The sequence below is a fragment of the Bufo bufo genome, chromosome 3 (assembly GCF_905171765.1).
Source record: "Bufo bufo chromosome 3, aBufBuf1.1, whole genome shotgun sequence".
In the NCBI taxonomy this organism is placed as follows: Eukaryota; Metazoa; Chordata; class Amphibia; order Anura; family Bufonidae; genus Bufo; species Bufo bufo.
Window position 1 is genome coordinate 429,101,994 of NC_053391.1, and position 23,149 is coordinate 429,125,142.

General features: G+C 38.7%; 1 protein-coding gene and 1 long non-coding RNA gene across 2 annotated transcripts in view; one reads left to right on the top strand and one right to left on the bottom strand.

Annotated features, from left to right (window-relative positions):
* The window catches only part of TMEM47 (transmembrane protein 47), a 170,664-nt gene extending 167,120 nt beyond the window's left edge, over positions 1-3,544 (top strand). Inside the window, exon 3 of the mRNA XM_040424994.1 lies at positions 2,396-3,544. Within this exon, the coding sequence (XP_040280928.1) occupies positions 2,396-2,562 (167 nt within the window). The 3' untranslated portion in view covers positions 2,563-3,544. The remainder of the gene's footprint in view (positions 1-2,395) is intronic.
* Positions 3,545-8,183: 4,639 nt separating this feature from the next.
* LOC120993455 lies at positions 8,184-17,061 on the bottom strand. Its single transcript, XR_005777266.1, has 3 exons — positions 17,051-17,061; positions 10,728-10,734; positions 8,184-10,053 (listed from the first exon to the last, which is right to left on the bottom strand). It is a non-coding gene; the product is annotated as an uncharacterized LOC120993455 (long non-coding RNA).
* Between the last annotated feature and the right edge of the window lie 6,088 nt (positions 17,062-23,149).

The following is a 23,149-nucleotide window of genomic DNA, read 5'->3' on the forward strand; positions in this document are numbered from 1 at the left end:
ATGTTATATACAAGTGAGGTGCTTGGAGCCCTAAGCACGTGGTCTGGCTCCTCAGAGCACTGATTCACCTCTGCTTCTCCCTGTTGCCCCTTCCTCTTCCATTGAGATTGACAGGGCCAGGCATAGTGTTGTTAGATTTGGATTCGTCCTGCTTGGGACAAATCCAAATGTTTAAGGTGCTTTCAGTAAACATGATGAGTTCCCAATCACTGTACCTTCATCATACTGTATTGGCTTTGCCGCAGCTGTATGAAGCTGTCCACCAGTAATGCGAGACTATGTGAGTCTCACGCATGCCAATTCATTATGGGTTGCGACTCAATCAACAAATCCCCGAGCATTTTCACTGCTCTGATGCTTGGCTCTGAAATCTTGCACCTCTTTTTGTTCCATTGGAGCATGTACAGTGAATATCTCAGAGCTGGGATAACTGCAAAAGATGTTCACTGCACTGGTGCATGCACTAGAATTTATGGGCAGGCATTAGAGCAGTGAGAATGCCTTGCACTGTAAATCTCACTGAGAATAGGAGAGGCAACACGAAGAGGCATAGATGAAGGGGTGCTCCGAGCACCACTTTTGCATATAAGTAAAATTAAGAATTTTCTGCCTTGGCAATACCAGTTGCAAAGAAAAATGTCTCTTTAGTCACCATGATAACCCCTACTAAGCAGTACACCTGGTTTAATATGGTCAATCGTTATAAAACGCTATAAAAAAATAAAAAATAAATAAAAAAAACGACTGCAAGAGATCAGTTTTACTGCAGCACTGCCACAGGTGAAACTAAGCATTACACAGTTTATATTGAAATCAATGGTCTGTCTGTGCCCTGGGTAATTGAGAATGAGAGATAAACTTTCTAGCAGCTCCTATCAGATGAGGAATATAAACTGAAATCATCAGTTTTCTGCTAAATTCCCCAATTGGAGCATTTGAGAATTAGTCTTTTAGAGGCCACCCCTTTTTAAGGTTTAGTTTATGTAATTTTTTTACTTAATTGATGCATCTTTAAGAAAAAAGGTTTAAAGCTTTCAGCTATACTTCTTATTTTTTAGACTTCACTTTTTCATTTGCACAAAAAGCGCAAAACAAGATTTCCAACATGTAACTTTTATAACTCATGATAAACATGTGGAACTTTAGAGGTGATCATTGAAAAGTGAAAAGTGATGTGGGACATTGGGAGATTACTTTAATACCATAACTTCAATAATCTACTTTAGATAAAGCTGAGGACTGAGTTATTAGATTGCCATATCAAATTAAAATCATATGTCAACATAGAAGACAGAGCTTATCTTTTTTAATCCATTCAGCATTACAAAGTCAGTCAAGAAGTTCAGCTTCTGTAGGCCAAATGCATCCTTTTTAAATAACATTTTCCACTTCAGATTGTTATGTTTGGTTATCGTTTAATTTTAAGTTTTCCTGTCTCTAATAATCATAATGAGAGCTATTCTGACAGGACAAGGCTGTCAATGAATTACATTGGCCAGATGCTGCTTCTCTGATAAGAAGTTGGACTTACCATGGGCAGCTTATTATCAGCTCAACTGCTGTTTTAAAAGAGCTTGTTTTTGGTCTTTAAAGGATATGGACATTTCTGAATGCATTTTTTGTTATTACACCCTAATTATTTTGGGCTAAAATATTTTTTCAGTAGATCATATGCAGCCAGCATGCTGCCATATTCAATATATGCTGCTCTTTCTCCTTCACAGTGAAATCTTGCAGAAGAGATGTCTGATGGCTTGGTCTGTTACTTTAAGGGTATGGCCAAACGTTCAAGTTTCTTGATGCAGTTTTGGAAGCCAGGATCAGGAGTGGATGATAAAAGTAGAGAAAGTATAAAGGACAGATATTACTTCTGGTCTTTTCTGAATTCACTCCTCGTTTTGCCTTCCAAAAGTGCAAAAATTCTAAACATGTGGCCATACCCTAATTTCTGCATTCCTGAGTGCGCATAGACTCATTAATGTTGAATTCTTATATATGTGGTAATAAATATCCTTTCATATCAATTTGTAGTCTTGGTTTGATAAACCTATTCTGTAGACTTCATGTAGACTTCATGTAGACTGTTAAATTCATATAAAATCCTTACTATGTTTATTATAGTTATCACTCACTCTTCAAGCATTCCTATACTCAATGTGCAGGGTAGTAGCAAATATATTCTATAGTATAGTATAGTATAGTATAGGCATTATTTACAATATGGATCCATGCATCTCCTCTTCTGCTTATAACAAGAAGGAATCCAGACAATATAAGGGTGTTGCTATTTATGTACACATCCATTTTACAGTACATTTTTAAAGTTTATTTACTTAGTTGACATTGTATAATATTCAGTTTGTGCTCATGTTAATGTATATCTTTTGTTTTTCAGTTGTCCTTCAAGTATGTGGTCTTGTGCTGTATCCAATCAAATTCATTGAAACTGTCACACTGAAAATATACCATGAATTCAACTGGGGGTTATGGCTTAGCGATGGGGAGCAACAATATTTTCATTGGAGGCGCCATACTTTACTGTTTGAATCCAAAGAACTATGAGGACTACTACTAGTTGTCTGAGGAAAGATAATGAAACAATAGATTGACTTGATTTTTTGGACCTTCCTTTTCTAGAAGACATGTGGAGCAACAAACAGTTGATTTAACCTCCCTTTGCCTTTAGGCTGCAATAATATAGCCAGCTTTACATCCATTCTAAAGAAAGAAAAAAACAACTGCAGAAAAAAAGGAAAACTAATGAGAATTGAAAGAATGACACCAGTAACTCCATAATTGCTGCAATTTGTTCCAATCTTAACTGTTTGGTAGAAGTAAGTAAATAACACACAAGTGTGGTTATTGTATAAACTGTATAATGAAATGAATACAGAGATGGATGCCCAATTTTCCATGGAATGCAACAAAGAAAATACAAGAATACTTTACCTCTTGTCATACTGCTGAGGTCACCATGTTATTGGGACAAGGTATGAAAGAAAACAAATGCTGTGAAATTACTGATGGTAAAATAAGCTAAAAATCAGAAAAAACAAGATTCAAGCTTTATCTTCAATAGAAGTGGTTCACTAAATAACATTACACAGCTTAGCCACAGCATCTTAAGGAACATTCTTGTAATTGGTGGCTAAAATTCACCTCGTGCACGAATTATAAAAAATGGACGCCTGTTTTCCATGAAAATAAAAAATAGATTTGTGGGTTTCTTTTGAACTGTGAATACCATAGAAAGATTATAGCTAGGCCTGCAAGGATAGCTAGAAAGTCATTAGCTTTTTAGCAACTATGTTTTAAGAAAGGATGTACTGTAGCTATAGGAGTTGCGTATGATTCATATTCTAATGTACCATTTTCTTTGGCGAATATTTGGCAGTATTATAAATCTATATAGAATTTATGAAGTCAATATAGAGCACACAGTTTCTAATTTCCCAGATGTTCCAATTTATGCTTAAATTTTGATGAGAAAACTAACCATAGCTTTTCATATCATTAAACCTTCAAAATTAGCTTTATGTTGATACATTAAAGAGGACCTTTCACCGATTCTTACCCTATGAACTAAGTATACAGACATGTGGAGCGGCGCCCGGGGATCTCTCTGCACTTACTATTATCCCCGGGCGCCGCTCCGTTCTCCTGCTATGCCCTCCGGTATCTCCGTTCCCTAAGTTATGGTAGGCGGAGTCTGCCCTAGCGCTGGCCAATCGCATTGCAGAGCTCACAGCCTGGGAGAAAATAACCTCCCAGGCTGTGAGCTCTGCGCTGCGATTGACCAGCGCTAGGGCAGACTCCGCCTACCATAACTTAGGGACTGGTATCTCCGCCTACTATAACTTAGTGAGCGGAGATACCGGAGGGCATAGCGGCAGAACGGAGCGGTGCCCGGGGATAATAGTAAGTGCAGTGAGATCCCCGGGCGCCGCTCTCCATGGCTGTATAGTTAGTTCATAGGGTAAGAATCGGTGAAAGGTCCTCTTTAATGTTCTTCGTATTCTAGACTGATTGAGAAAATACACTTTAAAAGGGTTGTTTCACTTCAGCAAGTGGCATTTATCATGTAGAGAAAGTTAATACAAAGCACTTACTAATGTATTGTGATTGTCCATATTGCCTCCTTTGCTGCTGGATTCATTCTTCCATCACATTATACAATGCTCATTTTTCCATGGTTACGACTACCCTGCAAACCATCATTTTGTAAACCCCCTTTACAACAAAGCTATCTTGGCTGTTTGTCTTGTTTTAGAACACCTCCACCTGTCTTGTTGTGATGTAATTTAATATCAAGTTGTTTTACATACCAGTCATTTAAGTGAACGGCCCATTATGTAATAGGCTGGTGGGCCAAATCCACAGTTGTTTTTTTCCAGCTCTCTGTTTATTGTGAACAACTGAGCAGGGGACTCCATCTATAAGGTCCATATTACCTAATAGATTACAAAGAAATATGTTGTCTTAAATGCAAGAAAAGTTGGATACTGTAGGTGTAGCCAATACTAAATGACTAAGTAATTAGCTCAAAGGGAGCCTGTCAGTGATACCCCACAAAACTGCATTTGTTTCTAGATGGGTGAAGGGATATCAATTAAATAATATCTGGGGTGCTGTCCATGTGCTGGTTGGGTGGTCCCTAATGTTGAAATATCCTTTCTTCTCTGCATTGAGCTGCTTCATAGCCTCTGCTCTGTACGATGACTCTAGCAGTTTCTTGGTTGCACAGTTGAGGACCCACCCAGAGTGCACTTGTGGAAGCGGTGTGTTAAATCAGTTAAACCAGCTATGTTTTAATTGATATCACCTATCTAGTGCCTTCAGCAGTTTTTAGGCTGATTTTAGTTTAGGTGTCTTAAGGTGCATTCTGTTCAATGTATTTCAGAAGTTATTAAAGTGCTTCTGTCATCAGGAAAACTGTTAAACTGGCTGACTTTAGACATGTGCTAATGTCAGTTGAGCCTCAACCTTCCTGGCCCTGTCAATTGATGATGGGTGTGGCCAAAGGAGGGAGAGCTGAGCCTTTAGGAGTTGGGGGCGAAACCCTCATTGCTCCTAGAGGTACACTTGCATATAATAAAAGTTAATTTTTCATAAAACAGAGGCACATACAAAGAAGGGACAAAGACTGTTTCTGCACACACGTTACTCGGTATGGTTTCAGGTTCAGAGATTTTTAGCACTCACTAACACATAATTTGTGATACACCAACTTGCTGAGACAGTCTTCAGGTTGATTTTTGGGGCTACTCGCAATCGCTTCATGTTTGCAACAGAGACAGTTTGATGCCATTTCTGAACCAGACTCTGAATACAACATTTAGCTGGTGGTTTTGTTCCTGGGTACTTGTTTGCAAAAGTCTCTTGTTTTTCCTTAGTTGATTTGCTTCACACATAGCCTTCCACAATCACTATTCGCTGTTCCAGGGAGAACACCATCTTTCAGATACAATAGGCCACTTTTAATAATAAATGTGTCTTGGTTGCCCTTAGCAACCAATGAGAGCTCAGCCTTAAGTTCCTACAGGGCTCTGAATTTTTTTGGGCTGAACTCTGATTGGTTGCTATGGACAAGTAAGACAGATATACCATTTGGCATTTTGATTTGGAGATATTGGAGGTGGGCTACTATTTTGTGGGCCACCCTGTAGCTTTGAAAGATATATTAGAAAACCAACTGGTGACTTCCAGTTTTGATCATAGAGTTCTTTTTTAATACTGTATGTATGCCACACTTATATTTGAGAACATGTGCAAGCAATATTCTCTTATTCTCTAGTTTACATGACATTTAATGAAAAATAAATGAAAATCTGTTATACAGTCAGATAGAGTTCAAGTTCACAATCTCTTGGCATGATTTATTCTAGTAAATATGAAGGACCTGTCAGAAGATATAAAATGGTAAACTTGCAATTAAAGTGATACTGTCAGTGAAATGTATTAAACCAATATGCAAGTTATGTTAACCAATCGTGATAGTGTCCTGGCGCTACAGATGTTTGCCCTGGAATGCTTTCTAAGGCTCCCTTCACATTGTAAATGCAGTGTATGCACTGGAAAAGCTAATGTCATAATAATCAAAAATAATTTCCAGATCTGAATATAATTTCCTAATGATGTTTATTACATTAATCATCAGCAAAAAGGAAAATATTATTAATTGGGTGTAGCCTCCTATAATTAGTATTAAGAGATGTGACTGTATGGAAAAGGCCTGATAACCCATGCGCATACAACAAAAGGTATGTCTTACAGGAAGAAGCTTGATGCTCTGGAGAATATGTTTCACTAAAAGCGTTAAACCTAATGTATAAAACATATTGTTTTTTTCCCATGTGTACTTTTATATGTGCACTCCGATAAATAAGCACAGAATATTTTTGATATTTTGGTGATACTGTTGTATGATAAATTCCTAACAAAATTTATAGACTACAGAAATAAATATAGAGAAAAGCATGAAAGCACATAATCTTACCTATAGTTTCATACAATTAGCTTTTATTTTCTTGCCTATAAATAAATAAAAAAATACTTGCAAAACACTATGTCCTTGGTTTGAAAGACTATAGAAAAAAGCCAAAACTGTAAGGTGTGGAAATGTTTATTTTTGTGAAGATTCAGAGAAAGTAAACTAAAAAGTGAAAGTAGACAAAAAAAAATAATCAATACAGATATCATAAACAGACCCAAGTGTTGTGTATGTGTCAAGTCTTTCAATACATTTTATACTTTAGAATTAATAGATGATTTGTTGGCCTTTTGAGGTATTTACAACAAATATCTCTAATGGAGAACAGAGTAAAGGTATTGTCCCTCTCTCTCAAAAGTACCGCCAACAAACAACTAATCCTCACAGGTCCTTCTTCTGTAAAACCCCCAGCAATCAATCACAAGAAGGGTCTTACCCCCTATCATCTCCATATATCATAATAGCAAAATATGGACACTGTTTGTTTAAATAGGACAGCCCTTTAATGAAATGCTCATTAGTATGAGCCGAAAACACTTAAATTGGTTTTCTATGAATTTGTGCTAGTTAATTTGCTAACATTATAGTAGCAATGTGTACATTCATATGGCCCCTAAGAGCAGATCCTGTAGAGCCAAGGCAATATAGACCACTCTGTTTGTTACATAATGGTGATAATACCGCAATTACTTTGGACGACTTTTGAAGTATGTTTATCTTCTCAATTTACAATAAAGCCCAAGTTACAATAATTTTTATCATTTTCATTTGTAATCTTTATTAGGTAAAAAAAATGAAAAAAAAACATATACATACCATTATATTTTTCATTCTTAATTGCAATGCAAAGATTGTTTATAATTTTTTTAAATTCCCCATAATCACCCATTTCCCACCCCTCCTTACCCTTTCGATGCATCTCAAAAACCCTCTATGATCCCACTCAGACAATACTAGTGGAAACATAAATTTGGGTTGAAAAAGGATTAAGGCTTCCAAAACCTCCCATATCTTATTCCACTTCTCCTGACAATTTCTTTGTCTATATATGACATATCTCATAGTTTTTAACCCTATTAACCAGATGTATCCAAAGTATTCAAATTTAGGACATCTAGTGAAAACAAAACCCGTGTAATCAGAAGTCTCGCCAAAAACAATTCTATTCAGAAGAATCTTCCTATACTTATGGCAATTTACCTTAGAGAGATCGCTCAATATGCAACATTCAACCAAAAATGGAATCTGGAGTCTCAATTTCTGATTAATAAAGTTATTAATCGCAAACCAGTATTCTTTTTAATTCTGGACAGGACCAGAGCATGTGTAGGTGATAAGCACCAAAAGGCCACGCCGTGGGCACTTAGAACTATCTCTTAACCCACATTTATTGAGCCACAAGGCGTGACATATATTCTAATGTAGATATTAAATTGTATCACTACTTGATTAAAGTTATGTTTATTGTGTTCAGATTCGCTAATATATTCCCCATCCCTCTAATTGGATCCTTGGCAATCAACTCCCCTGCCCTTTGTTCTGGTGATTGTGTTTTATAGTGCCTTAAGTAAAAATTTATACAAATGTGCAATCTTAACCCTGTGATCTAAATTCCCTAAAAAGTCATTTTAGGAGGCAGAAATATCTATCTACAACAGTGATTTATTCTTTACACTAGAGAGTGCCGAATGTAGTTGAAAATATCTAAACCAGGACAAACTAACCATAGTCTCAGTTTGTGCTAACACCAAGAATGGAAAAATCTCTCTATTCTTCACCACTTGTGCTACATGTAAAATATATTTTTTTGACAATACTGGTCCCCGGCTATTTTGTCTAAAACCTGTAATTGAGAATTATGCCAGAGGGGAGTACACCTGAAGAGATCCCGTTATTTCCAGACATCGAATAGTGTCCCATGCCTTAGATAATAACTTTTTAGCCTCTCCGTACTCTTGTTGCATATTGATCAATTGCCCCGATTCCAATAGTGTGAATATATTGTTATACGGAGATCTCTTCACCAAGGTAGTACACAATACACTTAACTTCCATTCGCAATATAGCCACAGTTTGCCCGGCTATAAAATAGCCCTTGAAGTAGGAAATATTCAAACCTCCCTGATCCAAGGGCTTGCATAAATATTCCAATTTAAGCCTTAACCTCTTTCTGCTCCCACAGCAAATCATTAATAATCTTCTCGATAAGCTTAAAAAAAACTTATCTTCTTCCATATACTGTAGGTAAGCCCAAGTACAATTATTAATTCCCTCATATATCAGCATACCTGAACTGTTTAATTTTTAACTTTTTTCACATTAGTGTTACTGTAAAAAGCACTTTAGAAAAGGCCCACTGCACGGCTGTAGAAATAATCTGATGTTATAAAACTGTTGTAAGAAATCCATAGGGACAAGTACATAACACAAGATAGGACAAAGAGATAGCTCCTACTATAAAGATATATGGAGTAATTATGACCGATTTCCAAGAATGCTGGAAAATATATTGCAATTCATAGAAAGTGTTTGTAAGTGTAAAATGGTTGTAAAGATGATAAATATGTATAAAATTTGTCAGATCTTTAGGATATAACAGATATATTACATACCTTGTTTCTCCATTGCATTCCTTACTTTATGATTTCTCAATTATTATATTGAACAATCCATAGTAAAAAACCACAAGCAATGTACTTCACATCTGAGTAGACAACTACTATATTTTATATAGCATAGTATATAGTTACATAGTTGCATATGTAATTATTATGGTTGAAAAAATACATTACGTCCATCAAGTTCACTTACTTAGTTTGTAAGGCTGAAAAAAAATATATCTTTCCTTTCCGTTCAGGCCTGTTATTCTGCAAAATTGAGCCAGAGGAAGGCAACAAACCCTTATGAGATAGAAAACAATTTTCCTAATTTTAGAGGAAAAAATTACTTCCTGACTTCAATCAGGTAATCAGAATAACTCCCTGGATCAACGACCTTTCTCCAGAATTCTAGTAACTATAACTACTAATATTATTATATAATTCTAGTAACCTATAACTTCTAATAATATTACAGAATTCTAGTAACTATAACCTCTAATATGTTCTTATTGTGTCCATCGTCTGTTCATTATTTACTTCCATAAACTGTTTTAGCTTTTCTTAGTGTCTTAGAGCCATTCTGAACTCTGGTACACAAGGTAATAAAGTGCTGTCATTAATAACTCAAAATGTCACCGTAGATAAAATTGTAAATTATTTTATTAAAATTCACATGATTCATTTAAATTCTTAGACCACTACTGTGTACAATTTTAAAAATATTCATTATATGTTACATTTAATTACTTCCAAGTCATATGGTACTTAAAGAGATTGTGGTTATGAACTAAAGTTGGTTTATTTTTTAACTTTGTTTTAATCTGATATATAGTGAAAATTAAGATAAGATAAGGATTAAAAAAGTAATAACTGTTGCTTTAAATTGAAGAAACCTAGATAGTGTGCAAAAAAGGGTGGCGGATAAAGCCCCCTTGTAACTACTGTTGTATCTTGACCATTCAGCTTCTTGTAACTTTTCCAGTTGGTAGGTTTATCGGTCTTGTTCTTGTTTTTGACATGAATGAACAAAAAATCAGATCCTTAATTAGTTTTATAGAGTAAATGCAAACTGTCAAAAGAATACCATCAGGGGTCAATTAAGAATTCCAGTTTTCTATGGCATATCATATATATTGCCAGCATTGCATATCCTGCTTTAAACACTTGCACAGTTATGTTACATTTTTGTAAGTACAAATAAAATATAGAGATAATTATGTTTTAAAAACTGATATATATATATATATATGGAATAGCATGTGACTGTATAATATTAAACATGCAATGAACTGACTGGTAAGTGAAGTCCAATCTTATAGCTAGCAATGTAATTTATTCAGGACTGTATTTTTGTACAGAACAGTACACCACTAACCTATTGCCTCTGTGTTCTTTTAATGCCTAATACTGTGCCTAGAGATTTCATTTTCTGTCTATAAAATAAAAATATATTTGAAGCTGTTTATTTTTTGTAGATTCTTTTGTCCTTAATTGCATTATTATTTAGTTTTGTGCATGTTTTAATTAGTGTACAAAATATTCCTCAAATGTGAATATTTATGGAGCAATTTTTGTTTTTATTTATTTAATATATATTTATTATATGAATGGTGCTCAGGCTTTCTAGGATAATGAACACAGTATCTGAGAAATGGAATCCAGTTCCCTCCATATTTTTTATCTTTAGTGGGTCAGATTTGGTGTTTCTAAGTATACCCACACATACTGTACTGTGTGCATGTATATTTATGCATTACCAAATTTAAAGCTTATGGGAAACAAAAATACATCTGTTTGTTTTCCCTTCAGGATACCAGAAATCAATGCACATACACACATTGCCTAAATTTCCATAGTGATATTAAATAAAATATATTAACACCGAAGAAATTGACTAAAGGATTGTCTTATGAATACAAACCCTTTTCAAATGGAAGCTGGTGCAGGTACAGTATTAGCACCAGCTCTGGACCAACTTCTCTAACTCCAGAGCATTAGTTGTTCTCTTTGGGGCAAGCTATTAGTGTTGATCGAGCACCAAAGTTCTCCTGTGCTCGAGTAGAACACTTTGCGATGCTCGTGTATTCTACCGAGCACCCAAGGACAATAGAAGTCAATGGGAGAACCCCAGGCACCCCCTTCTCTGAATAGGGAGGGTGTTGGACTCTAGTTCGGCTTAAGAGTCTGTGCTCTGACTCCATATATAGCTATAGCTATATCCATATATAGAGTCAGTGCTTGGGGACACCCCGAGTGTATTTAAATCTTATTTCTGAAAGTTTCTACTGGATTTGAACTACCAACATTCTATATTAGAGGCAATGACCTTATCCACTCAGCTATAAAGCTGAATGCTAATTTGTGTCATAAAAACTACTCACTACATCAGAAACTACTACAAGGTTTTTCTGACATAGTTTAGCATTCATCTTTATTGCTGAGTGAAAAGGTCCTTTCCTCTAATGTACAAGGGGTTGGGAGTTCAAATCCTGGCAGAAACTTTTCAGAAATAGATGCTAAATTACATTTAAATACACTGACTGGCGTTTGGCCGAGCGTGCTCGATCAACACTAGAAGCTATGTCTTGCCGGACAATTTCTCTGCAGTGATTCTCCATTCTGGCTCATAAAGGGGAGAGCACTCAAGAACCTTGTATTGCAAGGTCTCCCCGTTGATTTCGATGGCTACTCCCTACTTCCTCTGGCAATGACAGCTGATCAGCTACAGATTGTACAATAGTCATTTACTTCAAATCAAGTGTAATCATTAGTTCTTGCTGCAAGACAATCAATCACAAACCTTCTGTTCTCAAGTGGTTATCCAATATGTCATTCCTTAATTAACGTTGATTATCTCAAGTCTCTAATTGGGAATGCTATTAGGAAATACATTTTAGTACATCATAAAGTGCCTGCAGACTTGTCAATTTACTGTCTACTTTTCATCATATATGCATAATATTCTGATTACCATAAAATATTTATGCAGTCTTTGGTACTCATGGAGATCTGGCAGCAAAAGTTGTCAGTAAGGATGTGTTTTTGAACTACTGCATACTGACAGCTGACCAGATTGTTTTTCCTTATACCCAGTCCTATTTCAAAGATTATATCTTCTCTGGTGTTTTCACATATGGGACACAACACTTCACACAGTATCATATCCTGTTATATGTAGACTTTATATGCAATATTATAGTTAGATGGTTAGCATTTTCATATTTTTGCTTCTTCATAGTAGATATGAATGTATATGTATAAAGTATTCAACACTATTAAAGAGCCCACAGCCAGTGAATGAATAATGCCTGATGTTACTGAACAGAGGTTTATATATTATATACATGTATGTATGTATGTATGTATGTATATACTGTACTAAAAAGGGTTTTCTCAAATTTCTTTACTTCTATGTGGCCACCAGTAAAATCTCTGTGCAGGTGTCCATGCCAAAATTTCATGCAAAAGACACAGTGTGATCGGTCCCTAAGAGTTTGCCAAGTTATTCAAATGTTTATGTAGGCATACATCATTGTGTGGAATTTCAATATGGTCTATTGGCAAATGGATTTAAAGGACATTTCATCAGGTTTTATTTGGTCCCCCCTAAACTGCCACCTACCTACCCTCCATTATGGTGGCAGGTTTACAGAGATGAACTCCGATCTTGAGTCAGTTTTTACATAATAAAGAAAAACTTTAAGGCACAAGCCTCCTAAAGCACCATTTAGCTCGTGAGCAGTGTGCAGTGAAAAGTGAAACCAAAGCACCATGTGTCACTGCACATGCGCTGATTACAATTTTAGGAGGTTTGTGATGACATCCTCAGTCTGTAAGATATCACTCAAGCCAGGAGGGGAACCGACCAGCATGACTCCCTCAAGAGATCAGTTTCTTGCTAGCATCTGAATGCTTCAAAGTTTCCTTTTTTCATTATGCAGAAATGGGACAGATGAAGGAAGATCATCATTGTAAATCTGTCACCACAATAGGTGACAGGTTGGTGACTGTTATTAGGGGGCTAAATTCTGCTGATAGGTTCCCATTAACACAGAGGACTTTTCATATTTGGTCCAATCTCCTAAATTCATCAAAGCAGAGAGCTTCTGCAAACTGTGGGGCACATTTATATAGACCGTGCACTGCGCCAGCCTGTACAGAACTTCGGCGGATCTCTGCCATTTCGAAATGTAAGACAGGTTCCTAACTGTCTTACATGTAGACCAATTTTCTAACACCTAAAACAGGCTTAGAAAATAGTAAATGAGACGGCCTCTCAGTCCAGTCCCCGTCCACACCATCCCCGCCCAAGCCAGGCCCCCTTTTTAGACCTGGCGTGAGCAAGGAGAAGTAGCATTCTAATTTAGGCATATTTCTGATTGATAAATGGCCCCCCTGTGTCTTACTTATAGATATTCTGCCTTCTGTTCGCATTGCACATTGTATCACTATGGACTGTTTAATGGCTTACATATTTCTCAAGCAGAATCTCTACGGGAGAAATGAAGACTAGCCATCTGCTTCCCATAGTAATAAGAGCTGGTCAGAGACTAAAATGTAATTTTTACAAGATATGATTGCACTTTGCACTAGAACAGTCCTTTAAATGGATAAATGTATTTGTGTAATTTGTAAGTATGCATTTCAGATCCTGTTATTATAGAGGTGACAGACAATGACTTTGTGCTGCTACAGTACAATAAAATTTATGGTACCTGAATTCCTTGCTGTATCAGAATGCTATGGATACCTTCTTAGACTGTACAGCCCTGTTCTGACACCAGCCTATGACTTACTTTTAAGCCAGGTATTTATGTTTTTATCCTTTGAATCTTTAGCCACTAAAATATCTCCAGTGAACTCAGTCTTAAGTAAAAGCACTGTTAGACTCCATCAGACAAAAATGACTACCAAACATGAAATAAATTATTTAGGATTCAGTAGATCTCAGTAGCATTGAGCATTATTTACAGTACATACTGCATTTTGACACATTAAGTGTTCCTTGCTTGCACAAGTACATTCATACGAAAGCTTTCATTTACTGGTGATTCTATATTTATGTACATGCTGCTACATGCACTCCAGTATTTCAGCACATTAGTCTGGGCAAGAGAAACATAATTTAATAAAAATGTGATAGTGTTAGAAACTTTTCATTTTATGCATATAACAGCTATTTATTGGGGGCACATCAATCTAAATTCTATTTAACCTACAGTATTTGCATGTTTTCTCGAAGTGGGAGATAACACCAGACTGTTGTGAAGAAACCCACGCAAATATAGGAAGCACATACAAACCAGTAGATATTGCCCTTGCTGAAATTTGATTCATGGTCCTGCAAGGCATCATTGCTAGCCACTGAGTCAGCATGTAGTCCAGTGAATATAAACTCTTATTGTCAAGGTCCCTCCAGTGACAGAGGTTAGTTCTGAGAGACTGGCTGCACGTCAGGCTATCTGACAGACTCTCTGTTTTCACTTGTTGCAGTGTTGTTGTGGTAATGACCACACCTCTTCTCTCAGGTGTTGCTTGTGGTCATTAATGCTCCTCTATTTAGTCTGGACTGACACGTCATACTATGCGGTTGATATTCTCTACCTGGAGTTGGAAGAACTGGTGTGTTGTCCTCATTTGAGTTCCTGCCCATCCATTTCTATTGAAGATATGTGTACTTCTCTTGGTATTTTGTTGCTCCATTTGCTCTTTGTTTACTAGGCCTCAGGGAGACGCTGGTTCGTTCATCTGGGAAGGAAACAGTAGTCTCAGACCCCGTCACTAATCCTAGGGATTTTCAGGGATACTAGGGCCTAGGTTTACAGTGTATGAATATTCCCACCCTCAGGGTCTATTCATACTGACAGGAGTCAGGGCTAGTTTTGGGTTTCCTTAGTGGTTACCATTTCCCTTTCCCTAGGCTTGAGGCCTAGCTCCTGGTCATTTTCCTTCTGTTATCATTCTGGTGTTCCTCCCCTCCCTGACATTATCAACCGCTATAAAACTGCCATTTGTTTTGTGTCAGTGCAGCGGTGAATATGATTTCTGCACTGGTTGGACAGAACCTAAGGTCACTCTCCTGGACGATTTCCGGGGGAAGTGACAACTATATTCGTTTAGGGAGTCGTGCAAATTATATTTTAGACTACATCCTAACTCTTCTGGGGACGAGAGTCAAAGAGTGGTATAATCATTTTGTTTTGAGCATTTTTTTTTTCTTCGGCTTTCACAGTCCCTCCGGTTGGTAGATTATGAATTTAGGAGATGGGTACGGATACGGAGTGGGATGATCCAGCTCTCCATAGTCAATTCTGTCAAGGGTTATCCGAGAGCCTGAAGGACGCGTTGATGTTTCACGAATATCTTGAGTCATTGGAAGCGGCCATGTCCGTTGCTATACATATTGATAGACACCTGAGGAGAGATCTAAGGTTTTTCACTATCAGGACGTACTAATATATAAGGTGGCGGCCTCCTCCGATACTTTGGGTAAAAAGACACTTGAGTTCATGTCTGGTGATGAACCAATGCAGCTGGGAGGGAGCTACTCCTGGACTTGGTGATAAGAACTTAAGAAGAGACTCTGCTTTTTCTGTGGAAAAAGGAGACATTTTGTTAACGTATGTCCTTATGTTCAGCGTTAAGGTGAAAAAGAAAAAACTAATGTTTAATCCTCATCTCACTCTTGGTGGTGTGGGTGGGGAATCTGATAATTTACTTTTATCGTTTGCCGGTAGTACCCCCGATTTCTACTGTCTGCCAAGGTGGCGCTAGATTCCAAAACTGTGGGAATTGAAGTGTTTATTGACAGTGGGCAGGGGTTAACCTAGTTGATGGTCAGTTTCCCCGTATGCATGGGTTGACAAACAAGTGCATTAGACAAAAATATTTTGATTCTGCTCGACTCAATTGATTCTGCTCCACTCACACAGAAATGTTTGTCACAAATGGTGCAGGACATCGGTTTAAAAGTGGTGAATTTCATCAAGAATCCATTTCGTGTTTTGTGCTGGAGGGTCTGCCTGGTCCCTTGGTGCTAGGGTTACCATGGTTAAGCAAACATATTCCTAAAATCGATTGGCAAGCAAGATTATTGATTGGAGTGATTATTGCATAGACAACTGTCTTAGCACATCGCTTTCTGTTGTCCATCACTAAAGTTGTACATTCGTTTATTCAGATTTTTCTGATGTATTCTCTGAAAGTGGAAACCAGGAGTTACCTCCACATCAGGAGTATGATTGCCCCGTCAACCTTGTTCCCGGAGGCTAGGTTGCCCAAGTCTTGGTTGTATAATCTTTTTGAACCCGAAAGAGCAGCCATGCGAGAATATATCACCGAGAGTTTGGCTAAAGGTCATATTAGACAATCCAAATCTCCAGTGGACGCAGGGTTCTTCTTTGTTAAGAAAAAGGACGGAACTCTTAGGCCATGTTTAGACTTCCGTGAGCTTAATTGCATTACTGTCCGTGATTCTTATCCCCTTCCTTTGATCCCAGATTTGTTCAATCAGATTGTCGGTGCCGAGGTGTTCTCTAAATTGGATTTGAGGGGGGCATATAATCTGGTAAGGATCAAGGAGGGGGACGAATGGAAGATGGTCTTTAATACCCCTGAAGGTCATTTTGAGAATATGGTCATGCCTTTTGGGTTAACCAATGCCCCTGCGGTTTTTCAACATTTCATCAATGACATCTTTCATAATCTGGTGGGCAGGTTTGTGGTGGTGTATCTGGATGATATTCTTTTTTTTTTTTTTTTTTTTTTTTTTTTTAATTTTTTTTTTAAACTTTCATAGTGACAAAACACGACAGAAGGTTACATGGTATAACGTAACTTTGGGAAAGGTACATAATCCTCAGTAGCATAGAAGTCAAGCATTTATAGAGAAGACCGGCACATCAGTGACTAATAGGATACATACAAATACTTGATTAGGTTAGCTGACCATATTCACTACATGTTGTACATGGAGAGAGCTATCCAACAAATTGGAGATCTGAACCTATGTATGAGTATGTCTAATCTAAAGAAGTTAGGGTGTTTGATTCCTGAAATCTATGGCATATATGTAAGTATAGACATGTCTAAGTTTAGGACGCCTGAAGTAAGTATATGTTATGATGACAAAGCCCAGAAATAGAAGGTATGGATGTCTAGGGAGGGAGGAGTGAATTGGTGCCACCAGAGAACCTAAAACTAGACCAGATTAACCAACGTTTCATGAAGGCTGGATGTGTACGAGATTCCCAAGCAGAGAGCTCTTCAAAGCGATAGAGCTGATCTACTTTGAGCTTCCATTGATCAATTGTTGGCAATGTGGTCTGAAGCCAATGTTTGGGAACGAGTAAACGTTGCTGCGCACAAAAGTTGTTTGAAGAGGTAGCTAGGTGTGTGTTGTTTTGCATCCTTGTAGTGGGACAACAATGCACCAAGAGGGGACATCTGTACAGATTCGTGACAAATTTGGGTTGCTCAATACGAAAAAATTGTCTGACCACCATTTATTAATTACTGGACAATTCCACAAATATGGAGGAAAGTTCCAGTCTCCTCGGAACACCTCCAGCACCTTTCAGAGGAAGAATCAGAAAAATGAGCAGACTTAGATGGAGTGATATACCATTGAGTCAATATTTTGTAACCATTTTCCTGAATGCGCACACATCGAGAAGCCTTATGGGAATATCAAATAAGTCAGGTAAGTCATTGAAGGGTATAATTGTCCCAGTTTCTCTTTCCCAATTGTGTATGAAAAAAGGGTTTAGTGATAAGTGGAGGGCTCCTCAATTTGCTATAAAATTTGTGAGATTAGTTTTCTCAAGGGTTTAGGGTAATGATAAGGGCTTCAAGCCATCCTATTGGGACGAAGGAGTTCACCTTTAGTGTTTTTTTTTTATTAGAAAGGATCTAATGTGAGGGATTAGAGTAAGGTCACATGGGCAGGGATTGAGTAGGGTATGTATGGCTTCTGTTTCCAGGAGCTTCCCTGTGGAATTTAAGAGATTTCTAATTGGTAAGGAGGAGGATTTGATGCGTTTAGAAGAGGATTGCAGAAGTGTTGGAGAGGATGTACCTAGGATATCTGCTATCGTTAAAATAGGGGAAGGGAAGGAATTGAACAATGAGAGGAGTTCAGCCATTTCCAGGCATCAAGAGTTGCTTTGAGAATTGGGAAGTAGGCATTGGTATATGTGGGGGGGAGTGATGACCTAATAAGGCTGTTCGAAAAGGAGTGTCGAGAATGCTTTGTTCTAAACTTACCCAGGGTTTGTCAGTGGAGTTGCGGAGCCAATCAACCACTCTAGCTAACAGTATGGCTTTTCCATACATTTCTGGATCTGGAAGACCCATTCCGCCTAGCTGGCGTGGGTGTGCTAAGAGTTTGTATGAAAGTCTAGCCTTTTTGCCATTCCATATGAAGGATCTAAATTTCTGTTTCAGGGAAGTGTAGAAGGAGCAAGGAATGGGGATTGGTAGAACCTGTTGGAGATATGTTAAGCGTGGTAAAATTAGTGAAGTGAGAAGATTCTTACGCCCAAACCAGGATAGCATAGGCGCTCTAGCCTGTAAGTCGTCTATGGCTTTAAAAAGAGAGTTTTTAAGGGGATATAGTTAAGGCGAGGAGGTCTGATATTTGAGGGCTAATTTTAACTCCTAGATAGGTGATGGTTGGGAAGACCAGTTGAAGGGGGAATTTTTCATTTGTAAGGATTTGGTATGGGTAGATATTCCCGAAGTAAGGATCAGCGATTTGTTGGTATTTATCTTGAAGTTTGAAATGAAGCTATACTGTTGCAGGTGCTTTTGTATGAAAGGTAGAGAAGTGGTGGGATTTGTCGTCATGATCATAACATCATCAGCGAACGCCGCTATTTTGTGGTCCCTTCCTCCCAAATTAATGCCTTTAATATTGTGGTCTTTCCTAAGTGTAGATAACAGGGGTTCCATAGCCAGCACAAATAGGAGGGGGGACAAAGGACAACCTTGACGGGTACCATTGTGTATGTGAAAAGGCAGTGATAAATTACTGTTAACCATTACCAGGGCCGTGGCCTGTGCATACATAGCAAAGATCGCTTGAACAAAGGGACCAGGCAGGCCAAAGCCCAACAGAACTTGTCTCAGGTATGTCCAATTGATTCTATCGAACGCTTTTTCTGCGTCGGTGCTAAGTAAAAGTAGAGGAGATGAAGTGTGTTTGGCATAACACAATGCATTGATAACTCTCGTCGTGTTATCTTTGCCTTCTCTATTGCGGATAAAGCCTACCTGGTCCCCATGTATCAAAGAAGGGAGGAAGTTTGCCAGACGATTGGCCAACATTTTAGCTAAAAGTTTGAGATCTATATTTAGGAGGGATATAGGTCTGTAGTTTGCACAGAGTTTAGGGTCCTTCCCCTCTTTAGGGATCAATGCTATGTGTGCAGTCGTCATATCCCTAGAAAGGATATTACCTTGAATTGCAGCATTGCATACTTCAAGAAGGTGTGGGAGTAGTTGAATCTTAAAAGTTTTATAATATGATGAAGGGAGGCCATCAGGGCCGGGACTTTTCCCAAGGGGCAGTTGAGAGAGGGCTACAGATAGTTCTTCGTTTGAGAAAGGAGCTGCTAGTAGGGTTCTCTGAGTATCGGTGAGCGTAGGGAGTGGGTTTGCTTCTAGAAAGGAGGATATTAAAGATAGATGGTTTTCAGAGGAGGGAGGTGGAGGGATGTTGTAGAGATCCTCATAGAAAGCTCTAAATTGGTTGGCTATTTGGTTCGAGGAGAAAATGGTTTCCCCATTTGAGGAGCTTAATTGGTGTATATAATTGCTGTCTCTTCTTGCCTTAATTCTATACATCATGAACTTGGTAGTCTTATCACCATGAGCATAAAATTTATGCTGCGAGTTGAGATAATATTTAGCGGATTTCGCATCCAATAAGGTTTTCAGTTCGGCTCTAAGACTAGTGAGCTCCTGACGTTGAGAGTCAGCAAGGGAGCGCTTGTGTAGAGTCTCAAGTTTTCTAATTTTAATGAGGAGTGAAGTTATATTTTGTTCCCTTAGTTTTTTAATATATGAACCAATGCTAATAAAGTGTCCCCTTATGAAGGGTTTATGTGCATCCCAAATAGTTTGGTGGGATAAAGAGGGGTTAGTATTCAATTTGAAGTATTCCTCTAGTAGGGAAGATATTTTTGTAATGACTTTGGGATCTCCTATAATGGATTCGTTTAGACGCCAATTGAAGCATGAGTTGTTACGTGTAGGGGGCGAGATTGTAAGGAATACTGGTGCATGGTCGGATATGTGGATAGAACCGATCTTTGCCGCTGAGCAGTACTGGAGGTGTTCCTTGGACACAAATAAATAGTCGATTCGGTGGTATGTATTGTGTACGTGTGAAAAAAAGGTGTAGTCTACATCTTTGGGATGCAGGGTACGCCAAGAGTCAACTAGGTGTAGGTTCCAGAAAACATCTCTCACCCGTCTCAGTGAGTTCAGTGAGTGAGTTGATTTATGGGAGGATATGTCTAATAGAGGGTCAAGCGCAATGTTGAAGTCACCTCCCAACACTACAATACCCTCTTTAAAGGACTCAATGATTTTATAAATGTTGGAAAACCAAGATGTTTGTTTGGTGTTAGGAGCATATAGATTAACAAATGTGTAGATCTGAGGGCCAATACTTCCTTTCACTAAAAGGTATCTCCCATCAGGATCTTGAGTGTGTTCTGAGTATTTGAATGGGATTTTTCTTTTAAAACCGATACTCACACCCCCGGATGCTGACGAACCACCACCACAATGGAACCACACAGGATAATGCGAAAATTCCAAATTGGGGTAATGGTCGAACCTGAAGTGTGTCTCCTGGAGAAGCAACACATCCGACCCCTCTTTGCGTAGCATCGCAAAAATCTGGCTTCTCTTAGAAGGAGCGTTAAATCCCCTCACATTATAAGTGGCAATTTGTAGATCAACCATTGTTGTATAATGAGAGGAGGTCGAAGCATGAAAATGTGTCAGTCCCCCAGGGGAGAGCACTTACCGGTAGAGTGCCAGTCAACAGGTCAGAAGAAAAGGTTCCTAAGTTGATGCGGGGTCTTCTACTGTGGTGTAACAATAGTATCATGTACCTTAGATCAAACAGGGGAAAAAAGGAAATAAAGGAAAACATTAAAACAGAAAAAGAACATTTCGAGCATAGGGTCACCCCTAAGCTATTCATCGAGGGGGGGATAAGGTCTGCAGACCAAGTTTTGTGCCGTCTAGCACATTAAGTAGCAGCCCACATGGGATAGACATTTTCTGCAAAAAATAGAGAAGATGCGCAATTATGGAAAAGGCCAACTAACTAATGGTGGTGGTTTGGTAGGGCGAAACTTTATGAATTGGATAAAGTTGACAAATCCAATAGATATGATGAGTGGGATCACAGGACTAATACTTAAATACTAATAAGTGACCAAGGTCACCAGTAAGGGAAGGATAGGAAGCATAAATGATACCGACAAACAATAGAAAATTTCAAGTGGTTAAGACTTCTCTGGGTTTCGCTGAGACAAGTCCACACTGTGAGATGTCCGTTGTCGTCTTTTCTGGAGTATATTGAAAAGGGTTCTGAGATAACAAACCGGTAGTAACAGACGAAAAAACAGATTGAACCTAGGTGAGTTCACCGGTCTTGGGTAAGTCTCTTTGGGGTTAGTTGTCTTCCTCTTTTTCCTGTTCTCTGGGCTTTAGGAGTATGCATCACGGTGAAAGGTGTGACCGATGGAACTTCTGGAAGTGCTGCAATATCTTGAAATAAGTCCCAGTTTTCAATCTGGAAGGGAGGTATTTGTAGTGCCTCATACATTGCATCTAAGTCTGAATGTGAGGAGATATTGAAGCGGTGTCCTTCCTGAGAAAAGGATAGCCCAAAAGGAAAGTTCCATTTATATTGGATCCTGTTAGTGCGCAGCCATTCTGTCAAGGGCTTCATGATCCGGCGCTTTCTGAGCGTGGAGGGGGCTAAATCTTGATATATGGATATTTGTGCCCCTTCAAATATAATATCAGGGCGATTTCTAGCCGCTTCTTGCACCGCAGCCTTAACCTGGAAATTAAGAAATTTACAGATTATGTCCCTAGGGAGATCTTCTATTTTAGGCTTGGGGCGTAGCGCCCTATGGGCTCTCTCCAATATAATTTCTGGAGTGAAGTTTGGGCCCAGGAGTGATATGCAAAGATGTTTGACCGCATTAGGGATATCACCTGGGGCAACTGTTTCAGGGATCCCTCGTATCCGGAGGTTGTTGCGGCGCCCCCTGTTCTCCTGGTCCTCCAGGGCATTATGTAGATCATTAAGGTAAGCGCTGCACTTCTGAAATGAGGTGGATGTGGCCTTCTGGTGGTCCAGGATAATAGCTTGGTGAGTCTCAAGGGCCTCAACTCTGTCTCCCACTTGCCTCATGTCCTGACGCATGGCTGCTATCTCACTGAGGATCGGCTCCATGGCCTTACACAGGGTCTGTTTTAGGTAGTGTCGGGTTATAAGGAGAGTCCCTTTACCTTGCGGTTCATCGGTTTCACTATCTTCATCGGATCTCTCCTGTGCGCTAGCTTTGTGAGGCTGTGCAGGCTGGGTCGTCGCCATCTTAGATTCCCGCGCCACGAAAGAGGATGCCGCTTTCTTTATGAACTTGTCCATTTCACCGCTCGTTGGTAAGTTCTTCTGTTGGGCCTGGTGTTCGCTGAACTTAGGGTTCCCGATTTTTACCATGATGAGGCTTATAGCTGCTGATAGCTAGTGATATAGACGGCGGTAGTGCAGGAGCTCAGTAACGTGCGGCCATCTCAGACCGGCGCAAGCTCCGCCCCCATCTGGATGATATTCTAATTTATTCTTCTGACATGGAGACGCATCAGGATCACGTGAGACAAGTTTTACAGATCCTAAGAGAGAATAAATTGTATGCTAAGTTGTAAAAGTATGTATTTGAAGTTCAGGAAGTGAAATTCCTGGGTTACTTACTCTCATCTTCAGGTTTTCGGATGCATCCAGAGAAGGTCCGTGCTGTGTTGGACT